At 33.2% G+C, this 15,561-nt stretch overlaps 2 protein-coding genes across 2 annotated transcripts; one reads left to right on the forward strand and one right to left on the reverse strand.

Annotated features, from left to right (window-relative positions):
* Positions 1-2,455: 2,455 nt before the first annotated feature.
* On the forward strand, positions 2,456-8,622 carry LOC110465153 (metalloproteinase inhibitor 3-like). Its single transcript, XM_021520773.1, has 6 exons — positions 2,456-2,514; positions 3,077-3,205; positions 4,655-4,752; positions 4,981-5,092; positions 8,182-8,301; positions 8,533-8,622. Exons 2-6 carry the CDS (start codon positions 3,082-3,084, stop codon positions 8,535-8,537), a joined length of 459 nt encoding a protein of 152 aa, XP_021376448.1. The 5' UTR covers positions 2,456-2,514; positions 3,077-3,081; the 3' UTR covers positions 8,538-8,622.
* A 2,483-nt stretch (positions 8,623-11,105) lies between these two features.
* Positions 11,106-15,295, reverse strand: LOC110465192. Its single transcript, XM_021520854.1, has 6 exons — positions 15,247-15,295; positions 14,082-14,243; positions 13,739-13,848; positions 12,913-13,021; positions 11,868-12,017; positions 11,106-11,355 (listed from the first exon to the last, which is right to left on the reverse strand). The coding sequence occupies exons 2-5, from the start codon at positions 14,203-14,205 to the stop codon at positions 11,884-11,886; spliced, it is 477 nt and encodes a 158-aa protein (XP_021376529.1). The 5' UTR covers positions 14,206-14,243; positions 15,247-15,295; the 3' UTR covers positions 11,106-11,355; positions 11,868-11,883.
* Between the last annotated feature and the right edge of the window lie 266 nt (positions 15,296-15,561).

A 15,561-nucleotide genomic window follows, 5' to 3' on the forward strand; every position in this document is an offset into this window, starting at 1 on the left:
GACGGACGCTGATCTGTCTTTCCTCACGGGAGAATCATGGCAATGCTGCTCGGAAGGTTCAACTGATTATTGGGTATGTAAAGAATATAAAGGCCAATTAACTGTTAACTACCTGCTCTTCTATCGTCGTAAAATATCGTATGTCCATTAAATGTTTAATAGTAATATCACTTGTTGGAATTTAAGTGTTTTTCTCTATCACTATGTTTTAAACAAGAGGAAGAGGAGGATGCTACCCTCAAGTTTGTAGATTGCAATCGGAAGTACCACCGGGAGTGCGTACCCTCCTGTATGTTATGGGATTACGACATGAATGGGCGCAGGATATGCCCGATTTGCAATGAAGACTAATTTATTATACATGTACATTTGACTGTAAACAAATAATCATAATAAAAACGTAATTAAAAGATTAAAATTGTAATAACTTGTCGCTTGGTTGTGTTTTTAGAAACAAAATCGTTTTACAAAATAGCAATTACTTACCGAAAGTGGACTAACACAAATAAGAAAAGCTGATCAATCATTCAATGTTAATCCTGCTTACACACACACATTTGGAACTGTTCGCATCCGTACGACTTGTATAACATCAACATACACAAATCTACATTCAAACGCTTACATTGAGTACAAAATTGTGAAATGTTTAAAGGTGGCGAAACTGCCTGCACATTTGAGCAAAACCACGAAAAGTCTGATGACGCCACAAATGTATCTGCATGACGTCAATCAGGCGTATTAAAACAACTATGTTCATATTTATAGGCATTTGAGTTAACTCTTCTTCTGTACTGGTGCACGTCGGCATTTTGATACATGGTTATTGTGTCGAATTATTGACTGAAACCTTACTAATGTGACGAGTTTGCCTTCACTGACGTTAGCCTTGGCCCGAGTGTGATTTGAAATATAAATAATTAAGCGTTATAATTTCCAACCAAATGACTATCAATACAAAACTGAGCATTTGATCTTTTTGAATGAATTTTCGTTTTGTTTTACATGTTGTAAACCACTATATCTTGTTTTGTTTAAACAGTAAGCCTGCCGTTTTATTGCAACAAACAGCTTCGTTCCTGAGTTTGAGTTCCAAATTAAGTCTGCTCTTGGACATTCTCAGCTTTTTGGCATCAGCTTGAGGCGTTGAGTTGAGTTTTTAGTTTGTGATAACGAATTACGGACGCTGAGCTTGAGTTCTTGAGTTCGGACCCAAATCTTAGCTTTAGACGGCTTTAAGTACGTCAGTGATGCCGAAGCCTGAAAACGGCTTTCCAGAAAATGTATAAAATATTCCATTTTTTATATTTTAAAAAATGTTTTGAAATTAACAGACATGATGAAAACATTCATGAGAAAGGAAATCGAACGGGAAATGTGTTGGCACATAAACTAGCCAATCGGCTAACCTCGGCTGATTCTGGTATCCTTCAATTTGATATAGGTACGGAATCCGCCGAGATGTGACGAGTGACAAACTTTCAAACACCAAATCGGGCTTTTCTTTGGTACAATACGAATTGGTTTGACCTTCTCACACTGATTCCCACTATGCATAAGGCTGTCTGATTGATGAAATATAGTAAATAAAGCAATGACCCTGACATATTGGTTGAATATGTAAATGTCGAGCGTGTTGACATCACACACTGTACTCCAACATGCCACGTCTGTTTTAATAAATAGGTGTCTATTAGTAACATCTGTTGTGAATCGCTTTTGTGCTTATATGGTCAACCATAAATAATGTATGGCAGCCTAAAAGGTATATTTAGGAGATCTTTCATAAGATAATACATATATCTCTAATTAAATTAAAGATACATTAATATACCAAAAGTATCTCTAAGTGAATTCAAGATACCTTGGTATATAAAAATAGCTCTAAATGATTTAAAGATACCTTAAAAAACAACTCTATTTATGTGAGAGACATCTCTAAAACGTTTTGAGATATCTTTATTACATACTTTTGTGACTCCTATGGCATTAAATGTCAAGATCAAGTTGGCTTCGATATCAACACCATATTTGAAAAATACTTAATATCTTAGATGAGGTCTCACTATTATTTATATTTTGGAAATATTTTGTACTATCTAAAGTACATGAAGAGTTATGCTAAGTTTTAAAATACCTAAGCAAATTCAAAAGTTATGAGGTAAAATAACAAAGAGTAGTTTATATGTTTTTGACACATTATAGATAGCTGTATTTAACATACTGACAGACAGCAGGGATCTACGTCAGAATTTGAATACGAACATTTGTTATAATTCAAGCAACACCAGCACACATAGAAAAAGTAATGAGATATTTACAAACACATGTTACAAACCAGTGATGGTGCATATGTTTGATTAATAATCACTGATCAACAATGATTTATTTTCGGGTTTTTTCACTGTAGATAAAACCTCGAGAGATAGAGCGATTCATTGAATTGCACGTAAATTGTTCCGGCAAAAATCGCGCGGCAGACAGTTATAAAGTCGAGAACAGATATAAAAAAAGGTATGGTATAAATATAGCCTCAAAACTTTAACAATGAACGATTTATTTTAAGTATTATATTTTAAGCGGGTTTAGAAGTTAATAATGAATGCATAGACATGCTAACAAAGTTCAGATTCATGACGACAACATGTTTGTTGAATGTGAACAGAAACAATGCAACAATAAAAAACAAATTGGTCTAGATGTTAAATTTATTTTGAAGATATGGATTACATTTATATTTTTCTTTAACAAATCGATTTGTTATGTGTAAGCTAATTTGCGTTAACACATGACTCAATAATCTTTTTTACTGGTCACTCGGCTGAAGAAAAACAAAACCTGCATGATAAGATAATTCTTTTCATAAACATTCCTGCTCGATAACTGTATAGCGCTCTTTTAAACATTTGCGCCATTGCCTGGAACAAATTCGTGAAGATTAATTTTCGCCTTACACTGCTTATGTCTGTTGCTTATGATTGAAAAATAGTTTACCGTCGTTTAGTATTCGCTGGTTTGTTGTATTGACATAAAATTGAATCGAACATTCCCACGAATGCCTGTATATACTTTGTAGATACAATGGGATCGACGAAGATAGCATTCTTTGTCACGCTGGCGGTGTTTCTATTACTCGTAGAGGATATCCAGAGCTGTCACTGCCCACCAATCTCTTTTCAGGACAGTTTTTGTGACTCTCCTTTTGGTAAGTCCTCTCATCTTATAACGAATATGAATGTCCATTGATTGGTATTGTTCACACTAAACCCAGAACCACGATTGTTATAATAATATGTCAATATGTCCATGCAGCACCTCTTTACTTTTAAAACTAATCGTTCAACAACGAAACGGTTTCCACTTTTGCAGCCATTTTAGTTCAAATAATTGTGTAATTTTTATTTGATGCATGTTTTTTACTTGTATAATAATACTGCATTTTATTGTAAACTGAGTGTGATTTTTTTTGCGACAAGTATTTATGACTAACATTTTCTTGGGGTAGGTAATATGGATTATGAAAAGTTCTTTTACACACCTAATTCAATTTTCTATGTGACGTTTCGATGACTAGTACAATATGTACACCGTCACCTTCATCAGACAAATGACTAGTGAAGCGTATGCACACAAAGGTGTAAAAGGTGTACGAGGTGTCCACAAATCGAGGTCGATTCGGCTACGCTGTAAGTGTATGTACATTAGTTGTTATATATGTACCGAAAATACTTTATTCAGCTATGCTTCGTTTAATACTTGGTCATAGATGTGCAAGAGTCTTTGAGCCTCCTCATCTCGGTTTAGAACTGACCCACTGCGGCGTATCCAGATGGCTTCCTTTATCTGCCGCTTGAACAGATTGCTCTCTCTGTCCACAACTTTGGAGCTATCCCAGTCAATGACATGCTATTTCTGTGTGGCATGGTCTGTGATTGCCGATCTATTTATCTGGGACTCCGACTGCTTCCTTTCTGATCTGGTGAATTTCTTTCCCTCTTGGGTTTCCGTATCTTTCCGGTGTTCACAAAGGCGGAACTCAAATCGCATTCTTGTCGCAGTTTTTGCATCTTATTTTGTATACGCATTCTGCGACGTTTTCTTTAGGCGTTTTATCCTTCGTGTGTACTAGGATATTGCGAAGCGTCTTGTTAGGCTTCATGGCTTTTCATAACTAAAGTTAAATTGTTTCTAAGTGTCTCGTAAGTCAGAAATGGCCGGCTGTTAATACGGGTTTACCTAAATTTGTGAAATGTATCTATATTTATGTATATTTAAACATATGACACCCTTATACAATATGTTATTGATTTATATTGATATTTGGTAAAAAGAAATATATACTCACTACGACGTGTCTGTTTTGATTCTTTTTCGATTGAAGTTGTATTGTGTGACCAGATACAGTCGAAAGCACCATTAATTCGTTAAGTTAGCTGTAAACATCCTCGCCGTCTACTTAGGTGTGTAACTTGAAGAAGACTGATAATTACCAAAGTTGAAAGAAGAAGTAAAACAACTCATAATTGCTTGATATGAATGATAAATTAATGGAAAATCCTACACGAATGAAATATTTCCATCTTTTTGAAAAATAATGCTTATGATTTTGTACCTGTTTAATTTTAATAAAGATCGAATTAATTGTGTATTTTAGCAATAAAAGGCTTCGTGGAAAATGGCGAAGAGGTGTGGAGTAGTTTTGGCACACGAATGTATACCCGTTACACAGTTCAAATTGAACAAGTGTTTAGGGTAAGTATGGTTTAAAAAAATGTAAAAAGTAAACTGTTATAACAGTTATATATTAACATATTTAATCGATTTTTAAAAGTATTCCAATTTAGTTTTGACTCAAACTTTAGAGTAAAATCAATCATGCACGTGATGTTATCTAAAATAAATGTTCATCTTTATAAAATTCAATCACATGATGTTTCGTATAGAAATATATATTTCCTTGTCCAATAATTGACCTTGTAGAAGCCAGAGGATGAAACTAAAAGAACAGGAAACGAGATGATCATTTCAGTGCCGTATGAATCCTCTATGTGTGGGATGACTCTGACGGAAGGTCGCCATTACTTCCTCACAGGTGATTCTCAAATAAGCTCATTCTGGACTGGTAGTACTTCAATTCGCACAATTTGTACAAAAGTTAGGTCATTCAAACGTTTGGCGTTGTTTTATATTCTATATTTGTTAAACATAAGTTTACACGGCGCAAAATTAGTATCAGTTAAAGTTCAAATACAAATTGTGTAACGGTATTGTAAACAATATGCCGGTGGGGAAGTTTAAATGCAAGAGTTCTTATATCACAAAACAATAGCTATTATCTAGTCGAGTCTGCTAGTTGTACATGTACTAGATAGATTTTTTAATTGTATTTATTAATTTTATCGATATGCTTTCTATTTATTTTGTTGTTATTGTTTCATTTGTTTTAAATTGTCTATGTTTTTGAAAATTTCATTGTTTGCTACTTAGGCTATATAGATTAAACTCTAAAGTACCGTACTCTAAAGTAAATCTAAAGCTAGCTTGTGTTTTGTGATACTCGTCAGCTCTATGCTTGTATTAACAGCATGATAGATGATGGATGTCGAACAATCTTCATCGATAAATTATCTAACCTGCATATAACTGAAAAATAAGAACTACAATAGGTACGCATTTTAGCGCAATACATACTCATCCGTTTATTCAAACGATTTATAATTCAATACGAAATATAATTTCGAATCTAAAGCTAGCTTGTGTTTTGTGATTCTCGTCAGCTCTATGCTTGTATTGACAGCATACCGTTATATAAAAATCGTTAAATAATGCACTATCATAAATTGTATATAGATATTGAAATTTATTATTTCTTATTATGAAATTCGTGGCAACTATCTCAGAAAAAAAAGAATATAAATATAATTTCATATTTAAAACATACCTAATCAAATCTTGCGTGTTGTTCCTTACACAATATTCTGTAAATGAACTGTAATACGTTATATTGTAAATTAATAATTAACAACATCTATACGAGGTTTAAAGGATAATATCAAATATCAAATATACAATATATTTAATAAAAGCTATGCGTAAAAGGTATTTATGATATCAATATCATTGGATAAATGTCAGATTATTTGATATCTTTAACAGCTCAGGATATATTATCAGGAACTATTATTATAGTTGATTATATTTGCTTTGTAACCACAATCAGGAAAAATTTACAAATCAAACGACCGATTTAGAATTAGAAAATGTAGGCGAATTCATAACTTATTGAATTTCTTCGTTCTGAATTATGATTATATATGTTATAACAATATGCAATAGTGAGAGTATAATTAAACCGCCTGAAATTGGGGAAATCAGGTGATTCAAAATTTCCTAAATGAATGGCCAGTACGCGTCTTGTATGTAAATTCTTAGTTTTTCCAACATTCTAACCCAATAGGTTATAATGTACTTGAATAGTACGCCAAACGTAATTAATATTATGTCCCTATAGTTCTGTTTCGCACTAGTAGTTTGCAATCTAGATGACCGTAACCAACTGCAATCAGAAATAATATTTTCAAGGAACATAAGTTTTATTAGTGTTGGCTATTTTCCGTATATTAAGTCGCGTATAGAATCGGAATACTGGCGATAATCCGATTTAACACACACGAGGCGCGCTTTCCATCTGACTACAATACAGGAATGTACTTTGAAATAACGTGACTTCCCCACATTTTTAATAGTATGTCAGGTAAGTATAGATGTGAAATGGGATGTCAAGCTGTCACTTTATATTAGCCAAAGGCTGTCAAGTGGCAACAACATCTAACAAATACGATTGTTCAGCTTTGTATGACGCTTGCAATTAATATCAACCATTTATGGTTTTAAAATGATGATCAAGCAAAGTATGGTACGTCGTTCTTATACTAGGCTCTAGGTCTTCCATAATACCGAATTTGGAAACTAAATTGCATCGCTCTAACGAACCCAATAGTCTGTTTGCTCTGATGTGAGCATTAAATTTACGTTAAACCTATTTTCCCCACGTTTTCATGAAGCTATTTTACGCAAGAAGGACCCTTAACCCATGATTAAATATTGCTTATGAAAATGAGTTTATCAAATCAGAATGCTTGAGTGAAGTAAAATTTCAAAACTTCATAAAATAGGAAAAAAGACTCCTTTTGTCTATATAAATTTATGTAACCATTGAAAAAATGTCATTATTGTTTTTGTTCATATCATAATATTCATATTTTTAAAAAAATGTTTTCACCGTTAAAATTAAATGGTCTTTATTTCAAAGTATCTTCAAAATATATCAAACTAATTGTGACATGTGAGAAAAAAGCCAGTCTAGACAATTCCACTTAGAACTACCCTCCTTTGTTATTAATCAAATTAATTTTCGGAGTAAAAAAAGAATAATAGGGTACTATCTTCCAAAGATTTCACCAAGAACAATATGGTTATTTGGTGAAATGGTGACAATGTTCAAATTGAGCTTTCGTTTTGATATAATTACATGCTTGCACGTTTGCTTGTCAACTTTTGTTAGTAAACTGTCTGAAGTTTATTTAGTTATAGACATAAATTGTATTCATTCTTCTGATATTCCTTATAACAAATATTTCAAGTGGCAAATATTTGAGCTTTCGTCAATTGTCATTGTTGGCAAATATAATTTATACATTGAGCAGAACCTTAGGGTCCAAATCCCAGAAACCCTATTGCTGGAAAAATGCATGCTTGATTCATTCTTTGGAGCACTGAGAAGGGGTGTCAAATAATTTTGATATGTGTAGTAATTTGAACATACTTTATTGTTTTAATTAAAAGCCAATTAAAAAGAATTATTGCGTTATTAAATAGGTTTTATAAACAAGAAAACTAAAGTGCATTATTATTAGCCTAATTAATTATTTTCTTAATAAGAGATGGAAACATTTAATTTTTTAATCACTCTCATACGTGGTTCAAACATTATGAACACCTTTAAACAGTCTTTCATCAAGGAATTCTGCATCCGCTCATTAACTTAAATTGTCATAAAAGAGAAAGTTTTGACGTAAGCCTCGAGTTCGGTAAAAATTAAAATATTGTCAGCTACATATACCGCATATTCCCGTATGAAGATCAAAATGATTGAGAATAAAACACATTTGATGATTGTAGGATTCATATATCCATCTGACCGTGAGAAGTACCAGGTGACCGGGTGTGAACTGGTTCAGTTCTATGAAACTCTGACACCTCAACAGGTCGACGGTATCTCTGGGGGATACGGGTGTAGCCGTAAGTAATACAACGCAATAATTAAATATTTGTTTGTTTAATTATTCCTTTTTTTCTGATAGTTAACTCAAGGCATGTTATAAATTCAACGATTTTGAACAGTCTGACATTAGAGAACTAGAAAATTTACCTATTTTAATGAATGTTAATATTGAGACATACGATATTACATCATCTAAAAATATTTCTCTATCAATCTTAATAATATAGTTTATTCTGTTGTTTTTACAGTGTAACAGGAATAAAGAAGAAAATATTTGCTTTCATCTGACCCCTGCTTATGATGTCTCCATGAAAATTTATTTAGCAAAGATTCCTTCTGCATATTGACTTATATATTTTTTTGTTTGGTTTAGATCGAAAGCTAATAACTTTTAAGATATTTTGATGTGAAAATAGTTTTATAAATTGCTTCTTATAAAAGTCATGGTATAATGCGATTGTGTAATTTAGATTCCAACGACAACTCAATATTCAGAGAGAAAAAAAACTAATTTGTGAATCACAGTTTTTTGCCTGATGACTATAGATATGTAAATCATTTCTGAAACGAAAACTGTGCCTTGCGTTTCTTGAATGAAATAATAAAGAAGAAATGAAAATAAATATATATATATATCTGCAACAGTGTTCTGAGTGAGAAAATGCAAGGGCGCCAGACCAGGATTCGAACCAAAACTTCTGATCGTTATACTTTCACTGTAATCAACTGAGATACTTGGTCAGCGGTGATGCACTGAGTGGTGATAACGTTATGCAGAAAACAAAGTTAAGAGCCCGTGACCACAAGTAGGAACAGCTACAGTGGAATTATCTAAGGTTTGGCGTGAAGTGATACACGGATCTTTTTATCTGGATGAGATACTGATACGCATGTATATGCAACAAAACTATGACAGTATTATTTTGCATGACGGCGAAAAGAGACTTACAACAGCTGTATATGGGACCCATAAGACCAATACTGACCCCATAAATAGACAAATACTAGCTACATAGAAATACCAATATTGGCTTCATAAAAACAACAAGAGAATACCAAAGTGTCAACAAACCCGTATTTCGAAATCAGAAAAAAATAGGAAAAATATGAACGAAGGAGAGATTTATATGCAGAACTTTGAAAAAAGTACCAGGAAGAAAAGACCAGAACATTTTTTTTTTTACGCTCATGCATGCATTCTGTGCTCAACCTAACTTTTCTGTAAATCACTATTGCCTTGCCTGGCAGTACCTCACTTTTGGCCTTAGTGTTGAGCGTTGGGAAGGCAATGAGATATGTCCCCAGGCCTATTAAACAAAAGTCCTTAAATGGTAGTTATTATTTCCTCCTTAATTTCCAAACTTTTTCGAAACTACTGACAATTTTTTTTATCTTTTAATTAATTAATCAACATAAGAAGAAATTGGACCTGAGCACAGAATCTGATTTTGAGCATGAGAACAATTATGTGAATAGATGTTCCGGAAGGGTAAGCGTCTTCAAATCCAAGGAATGTCACACTCTTTTTGGATAGGACCGGAGTAGTGACAACAAAACCACAAGCTCACTAATGAGCACGAGATAAAAAAAAAAACAACATCGTTCCCCATCTGGACCCGTATTCATGAAACCTTTTTTGTGATCAAGCATGGTTTCTGTCCTCAAATCAAATTTCTTTTGACTCGCATTTATCATGTCACACGGTCAGAAGGTCAAGTGTAATCATTGTTAAACATAGTTTGCTTTACGTCTCTTCAAAATCTTAAAAATCACTGACAAAATGTGAATTTGACTTTTATTTATCACTGGAACAAGGAATGTGACATGAGCATAGAATATGACTTTGAGCATGAGTATGGTTTATGAATACGGGCTCGGATCATGATGGCGACCGTAAAACTTTTCCAAAATATTATGTTCACTGTTGTTGTTACTGTCACTATCAGAAATTCGAAAATATAGTATAATATAGTAAGCCGTCTCTGATGGTCATGTTCTAAGTAAAGATCGGGAGAAGCGGCTGAAGTGAAAGAGTCTGTGATGTCTTAGATTTAAAGAGGATACATACGATCGATGTTGTCAATAAAGTTTATAATTATATAAAGACCGGATCGTCGATATATCTTTATCTGAAACTGAAGGACCTGGCAACGTTGTTTTTAATTTACCAGTCCTGGTAAGCGCTTCCTGATCTAGCCGCATATGATAAAAAGTCGGCCGGAGAAGGGATATAGTTTATCTGCTCAGTAATGCCTATAGTCTTCTTGAAAACCTAAAAATGTTATTGTCAATCAGGAAATCAATCATTCTCACAGTTTCTAACTTAGTATATTTCATTTCGCCCTTTGTTGTACTTTTCATAAAACATGTTCCAATAAAGTTTGCAATGTTATTTTTATATCGCCACTTGCCTCTCTTCGTTGAGCAACTAGCAGACCCAGCGATAAAACGTTGTTTATAAGGGTTCCTGTGAAGTTTCTTAATCCAATGCAAACGAGGCAGGTCCGTGCCCTATCATTCATTAGTATTCGGAATGATTGTGAGACAGAAGCGTGTTTTTTGAAGCTTCAGATGCAGATTGTGACGTATATTTTCCATTTGAGTGACCAGGGTAATAAAAATTGATGAATGTCAGTCCTTATTAGCCTTATGAGTTGAATGGTTCATTAATGGTATACTGTATAGATCATTCTTGCATACAGAATGCTTGTATGTACGTTTGCTGTTGATAAACAAGTACCCATCAATTACTTTTGTAAGACAGCTTTGTTAAAATGTCATACAATTTCTCATGTCAAATAAAATAAGATTGAATACATGTGCTTTTCATCAAAATATTTTAATACAAACTGGAAATTACTTTGACAGATCCAAAGCGCTTATTGTTCTCTTACAACGACTCAAAAGCACGATACTTTATATCAGCTACTGATGTGAATTGACGGTATTTTCCCAGCCGTTCATGCCAGTAGCACGAACCGACAGCTTAGCCTTCATTGTATGCAATTTAGACTTCTCAATAAATCTGCATTATTCTATGATAACGACGTTCCCTCGCCCACGGTAAAGACCTGTAACGAAAACACGGAGACATCGTTAACCAAACAATACAACTTTACATTTTATTATTTTATTGTTCTCATTGTTAATTGTAATAGTAGTCAGAACATTACTTAACTATTGTTGATATTTTCCAAAGCTTGCGATGGAAGCTACAATCGATAACCAAAAAAGATAATCCTTTATCATGTAATTCAAGACTTTACCATAGCAAGATAATAACACAAGATAAACATTATAATAAACACATATCGCTGGATACTCATGTATTTAATATCAGCTGTTTATGCTGGTGTGCAGTATCATAACACCATCACATAGGATTTCGACAAGTCGAATGTATGACTGACTTTTTGTGACGTCACGAGTAACCCTTAATTAATTATATATTGTTCGATCATATTAATTTGTTCTGTTATATGTTCACTCAAAGTGAGTCTTTCATTCATTCTATCTGTAAACAACATTGAAACGAAATATTATGAAACAAATATCTAAAACACAACGAGAATCAAGTACGTACTAATATGTATCTTTTGTCAGTCAAAGCCACATTCAACTTCATCGTCGAGTGCTTGTTTGTCTGCTTGGGGGACGTGGTGATACTCCTCGATCCATGCACACATATTGATACCCATAACCTTGGACTCGCGGGCTATCATATAGGGGGTTACTGGAAATAATATTATAACAATGGGAATGGAATCATGGTATATCATGTAGGGGTGACTGGAAATATAGTTATAATCATGGAAGTGGAATCAAAGATTATCACGTAAAGAGTTACTGGATATAGAATTATACCAATGACAGTGGTGGAATCACAGATAAATCATGTAGGTGGTTACTGAAAATATAATTATAACTGATAATAATCATTGCAGTGACATTACGGGCTATCAAATAGGGGTTAATGTAAATTCAATTAAACTCATGGCAGTGGAATCATTGGCTATCATGTATGGTTTACTGGAAATGTAATAAAAACAGTAAAATGCAGATCAGTTGTAACATATAATTCGTCACTGTAGCAATGAAGAGTCAATATGAGAATGTTCACTACATTTGTTATAATAATAATTATAATTCGAGGTTCTTATATACCGCTTTATCACAACCTAGTTCGTAGGTCGTCTCAAAGCGGTTCACTAATTATTATCCGTGGTTATAGGGCCTTTGCAACCAGCCAAAACCTTTCTCAACTCCCTGGGGGCATACAGCCGGAGCTGCCATTTCGGCGCTACGGCTGGCATTCTACAATTCTAGCACTGTCCAACCACGTACTCATTTACAGCTGAGTAGACTGGAACAAGCGGAGTAAAGCATCTTGCTTAAAGATACAACACAATGCTGTGCCTTGACTCGAACACGCAACCCTTCGGTCACGAGCCCGGCGTCCTACCACTGGACTACCTTGCTAAACAGCAAATAAACAAAACTTTATTTTTATGTACCGTGTAGATATCCAATAATAAATATGGCAGGACTCACTGCATTTGTTTGATTTTTTTTTGATAATATTTACATTGGAATGTTCAATGTCAAATAAATGCTAGTGATAGAATTACCTGAAATAAGGTATTCAGTGTCAGGCATCAGTGGTTTTCCACACAGGGAGCCGTATTTAGGTGTTTCAAGCTGTACTGTATTATTGCCGCTCACCTTTTCTTCTGCCAGCTGACAATATAAAATAAATGTTCTGCTCAGATTATCTTTTTTTATCTATTAAATACTATTGTGGTTTTCCTTATTCGAAGACATCAGGATTCAGTTAATTTTGATTTTCAACAAACTGATGTTATTTTAAATGATAAATGTTTGAATCTGTTTTTTAAGCAGTGTTGTACCATTACAGCTTACTTTGTAATATTGACGGATTTCCATTTTAATTTCATCAATGAAATGCTACCATAGAGGAAATGATATATTAAGATAGAGTATCAAATGAAATAACCGTGAATATATTCTTTTGTGACTTGTTCTAAAATTATCTTAACACGATATCAATATTTGTAACGATTTTTCATTTCTATAAATTTGCTGATTGCCGTACTTAAGAGACTTTTTCAAACAGATATTTTTAACGGAAATACATGCTTTCGGAATCGTTTTAGAACATATAAGGTTTAAACAAATGAAATTAACGAATATGTCTCTGCTCTAGCTTTAATGTGTAAACTATCGTAGAATATACTCCCATCAACATAGAAGGGGAATATATATATGGAAAATTTCCATTGCGTTTTTTTTTAATTCTGAGGTGAGTCCAGGGGAAATTACTCCAGCTGTTAATTCCTTATAGAATCACACATATAGATGACCTTGTTTTAACATGAAAATAAGATATTTGTTTATCAAAGCTCTGAGATTTTTATCCAATTATGCCATACATACCTCCGTGGATTTATACACCTTATTGACCTCCACTGTATAAACGTATTTATCTTCAAATCCAAAATTACCCTTTTGATCGATTGTTTCACTTAGTACGTTTCCACGAAAAACTGAAATGGAAAAATTGGTAAAATAACAAAAAGATAGTATATTAATACGTTATATGTGAAAACGTCAATTTTGTATCCCTATTTATAACCATTGAATTTTTATTGGTTAACTTATCTGAATTAAAATTCGTTAAGTAAAAAGGGACTGGTGTACCTTATAATGTATTATCGTTGTAAGGAAGGTCATTGGTTCTATATTCATAAAATAAAAGGGTTATTTCCAATGTACCTACCGAATCCTGAACTGCAGTAGCGATCAGGGAAGTTAGGGGCCCACATACAAGAACATGCTAATGTATGTTGAATGCAGATTGTAGCCAATATCAAGTATACAAGGGCATAATTATCCAAAGCCATGTTTGATAATAAGCACTGGATCTCTCGTATGTATGTTTCTGAAACAGCAAATATATGTGTTTAAAAGTTTCATTTTAGTAATACTTACATTAAACAGCGAGATTTGTTTTTTATATTTAGTAAATAATATTGTTTTGGCCATTCCCAAGAAATCAAGTTTGGTGACAACAAAAATCAGTAATTTTGTATTGACACGTGAAACAATACGATGACAAAAATATTACATGGTTATTTCCAAGTATTTCGAAGTGACATTATAATGTTCTGACGTAATTTCTTACTTAAACATGTAAATAATTCATTTTTAACAAGGATAACTTTTTAATTTAAAAAATAATAATTCCTGTTTGACCAATTATGAAAAAGATGGATAAACTATCTTTCAGGAAAAATATTGTAGCATGTAGCATTCAGGTTTTGGCAATAAATGTAACTATAATGTTTTTAATTATGATAACAGTTGACGGTCCTATATTGTATACACTTGCAAATGTGCATGTTAATATATTATGTTAAACTGCGAAGGAAACAATATATATAAATGCACTTAGTGGGGAAGTGTCAAAACATCATGTAGCCCTAAACATAAAACAAGGCACCTTCAGCAATAATGCATAAATGTATAATAATAGCAGATATATCAGCCTGAATCCTATAAGTGAAATAATTATCATTCTTTCAGCTATAAACCTGCAATAACGATGAAAATATGAATTTGCATTTAAGTGCAATAAACATATACACATGATAGACGTATGATATTATGTCATTGGGCACATACCAAATACAAAGTTATGACTATAAAACATGTTACTATCAAACAAAAACACAAAAATAAAAATGAGGTTATTAACATTGTTTCGGACACAGATCAGATAGAAATCATATTGGTCAATCAGATTGAAATAAAAAAAACGACGAAGTTGTAATGTACAAGATATTGTTTAACATAAAATTTAGGTAAATTACTATCAGAAAGTAAAATAGAAATATACTATATAACAAATATTTTATACAGAACTAAAGATACTCTGCAATTACCTTAAATCCTGTGAATCGAATGTGTGGCGTTATTGCCGGACAACTTCACTTTATATGTCTATTGTATACAGCCAACGGCGGGCGTGCATGTGTGACCGAATACCACCAAACATAGCTTCGGGGAATACATTGACATGCATGCTGATATTGATACTAATGAAACAGGATTAGAGGCAGATGTTTGCTCGAACGATCAACGCAGCTTCAGGGGCTATGATATATGTGATATGCCATTTTGACCTTAATGTGCAATGGACAGTACGGTCTGTCAATGACACACACGACGCACATGATCCGACTTCATCAATACAATGT

This window comes from Mizuhopecten yessoensis, unplaced genomic scaffold (genome assembly GCF_002113885.1).
Source record: "Mizuhopecten yessoensis strain PY_sf001 unplaced genomic scaffold, ASM211388v2 scaffold11059, whole genome shotgun sequence".
NCBI classification, from domain to species: Eukaryota; Metazoa; Mollusca; class Bivalvia; order Pectinida; family Pectinidae; genus Mizuhopecten; species Mizuhopecten yessoensis.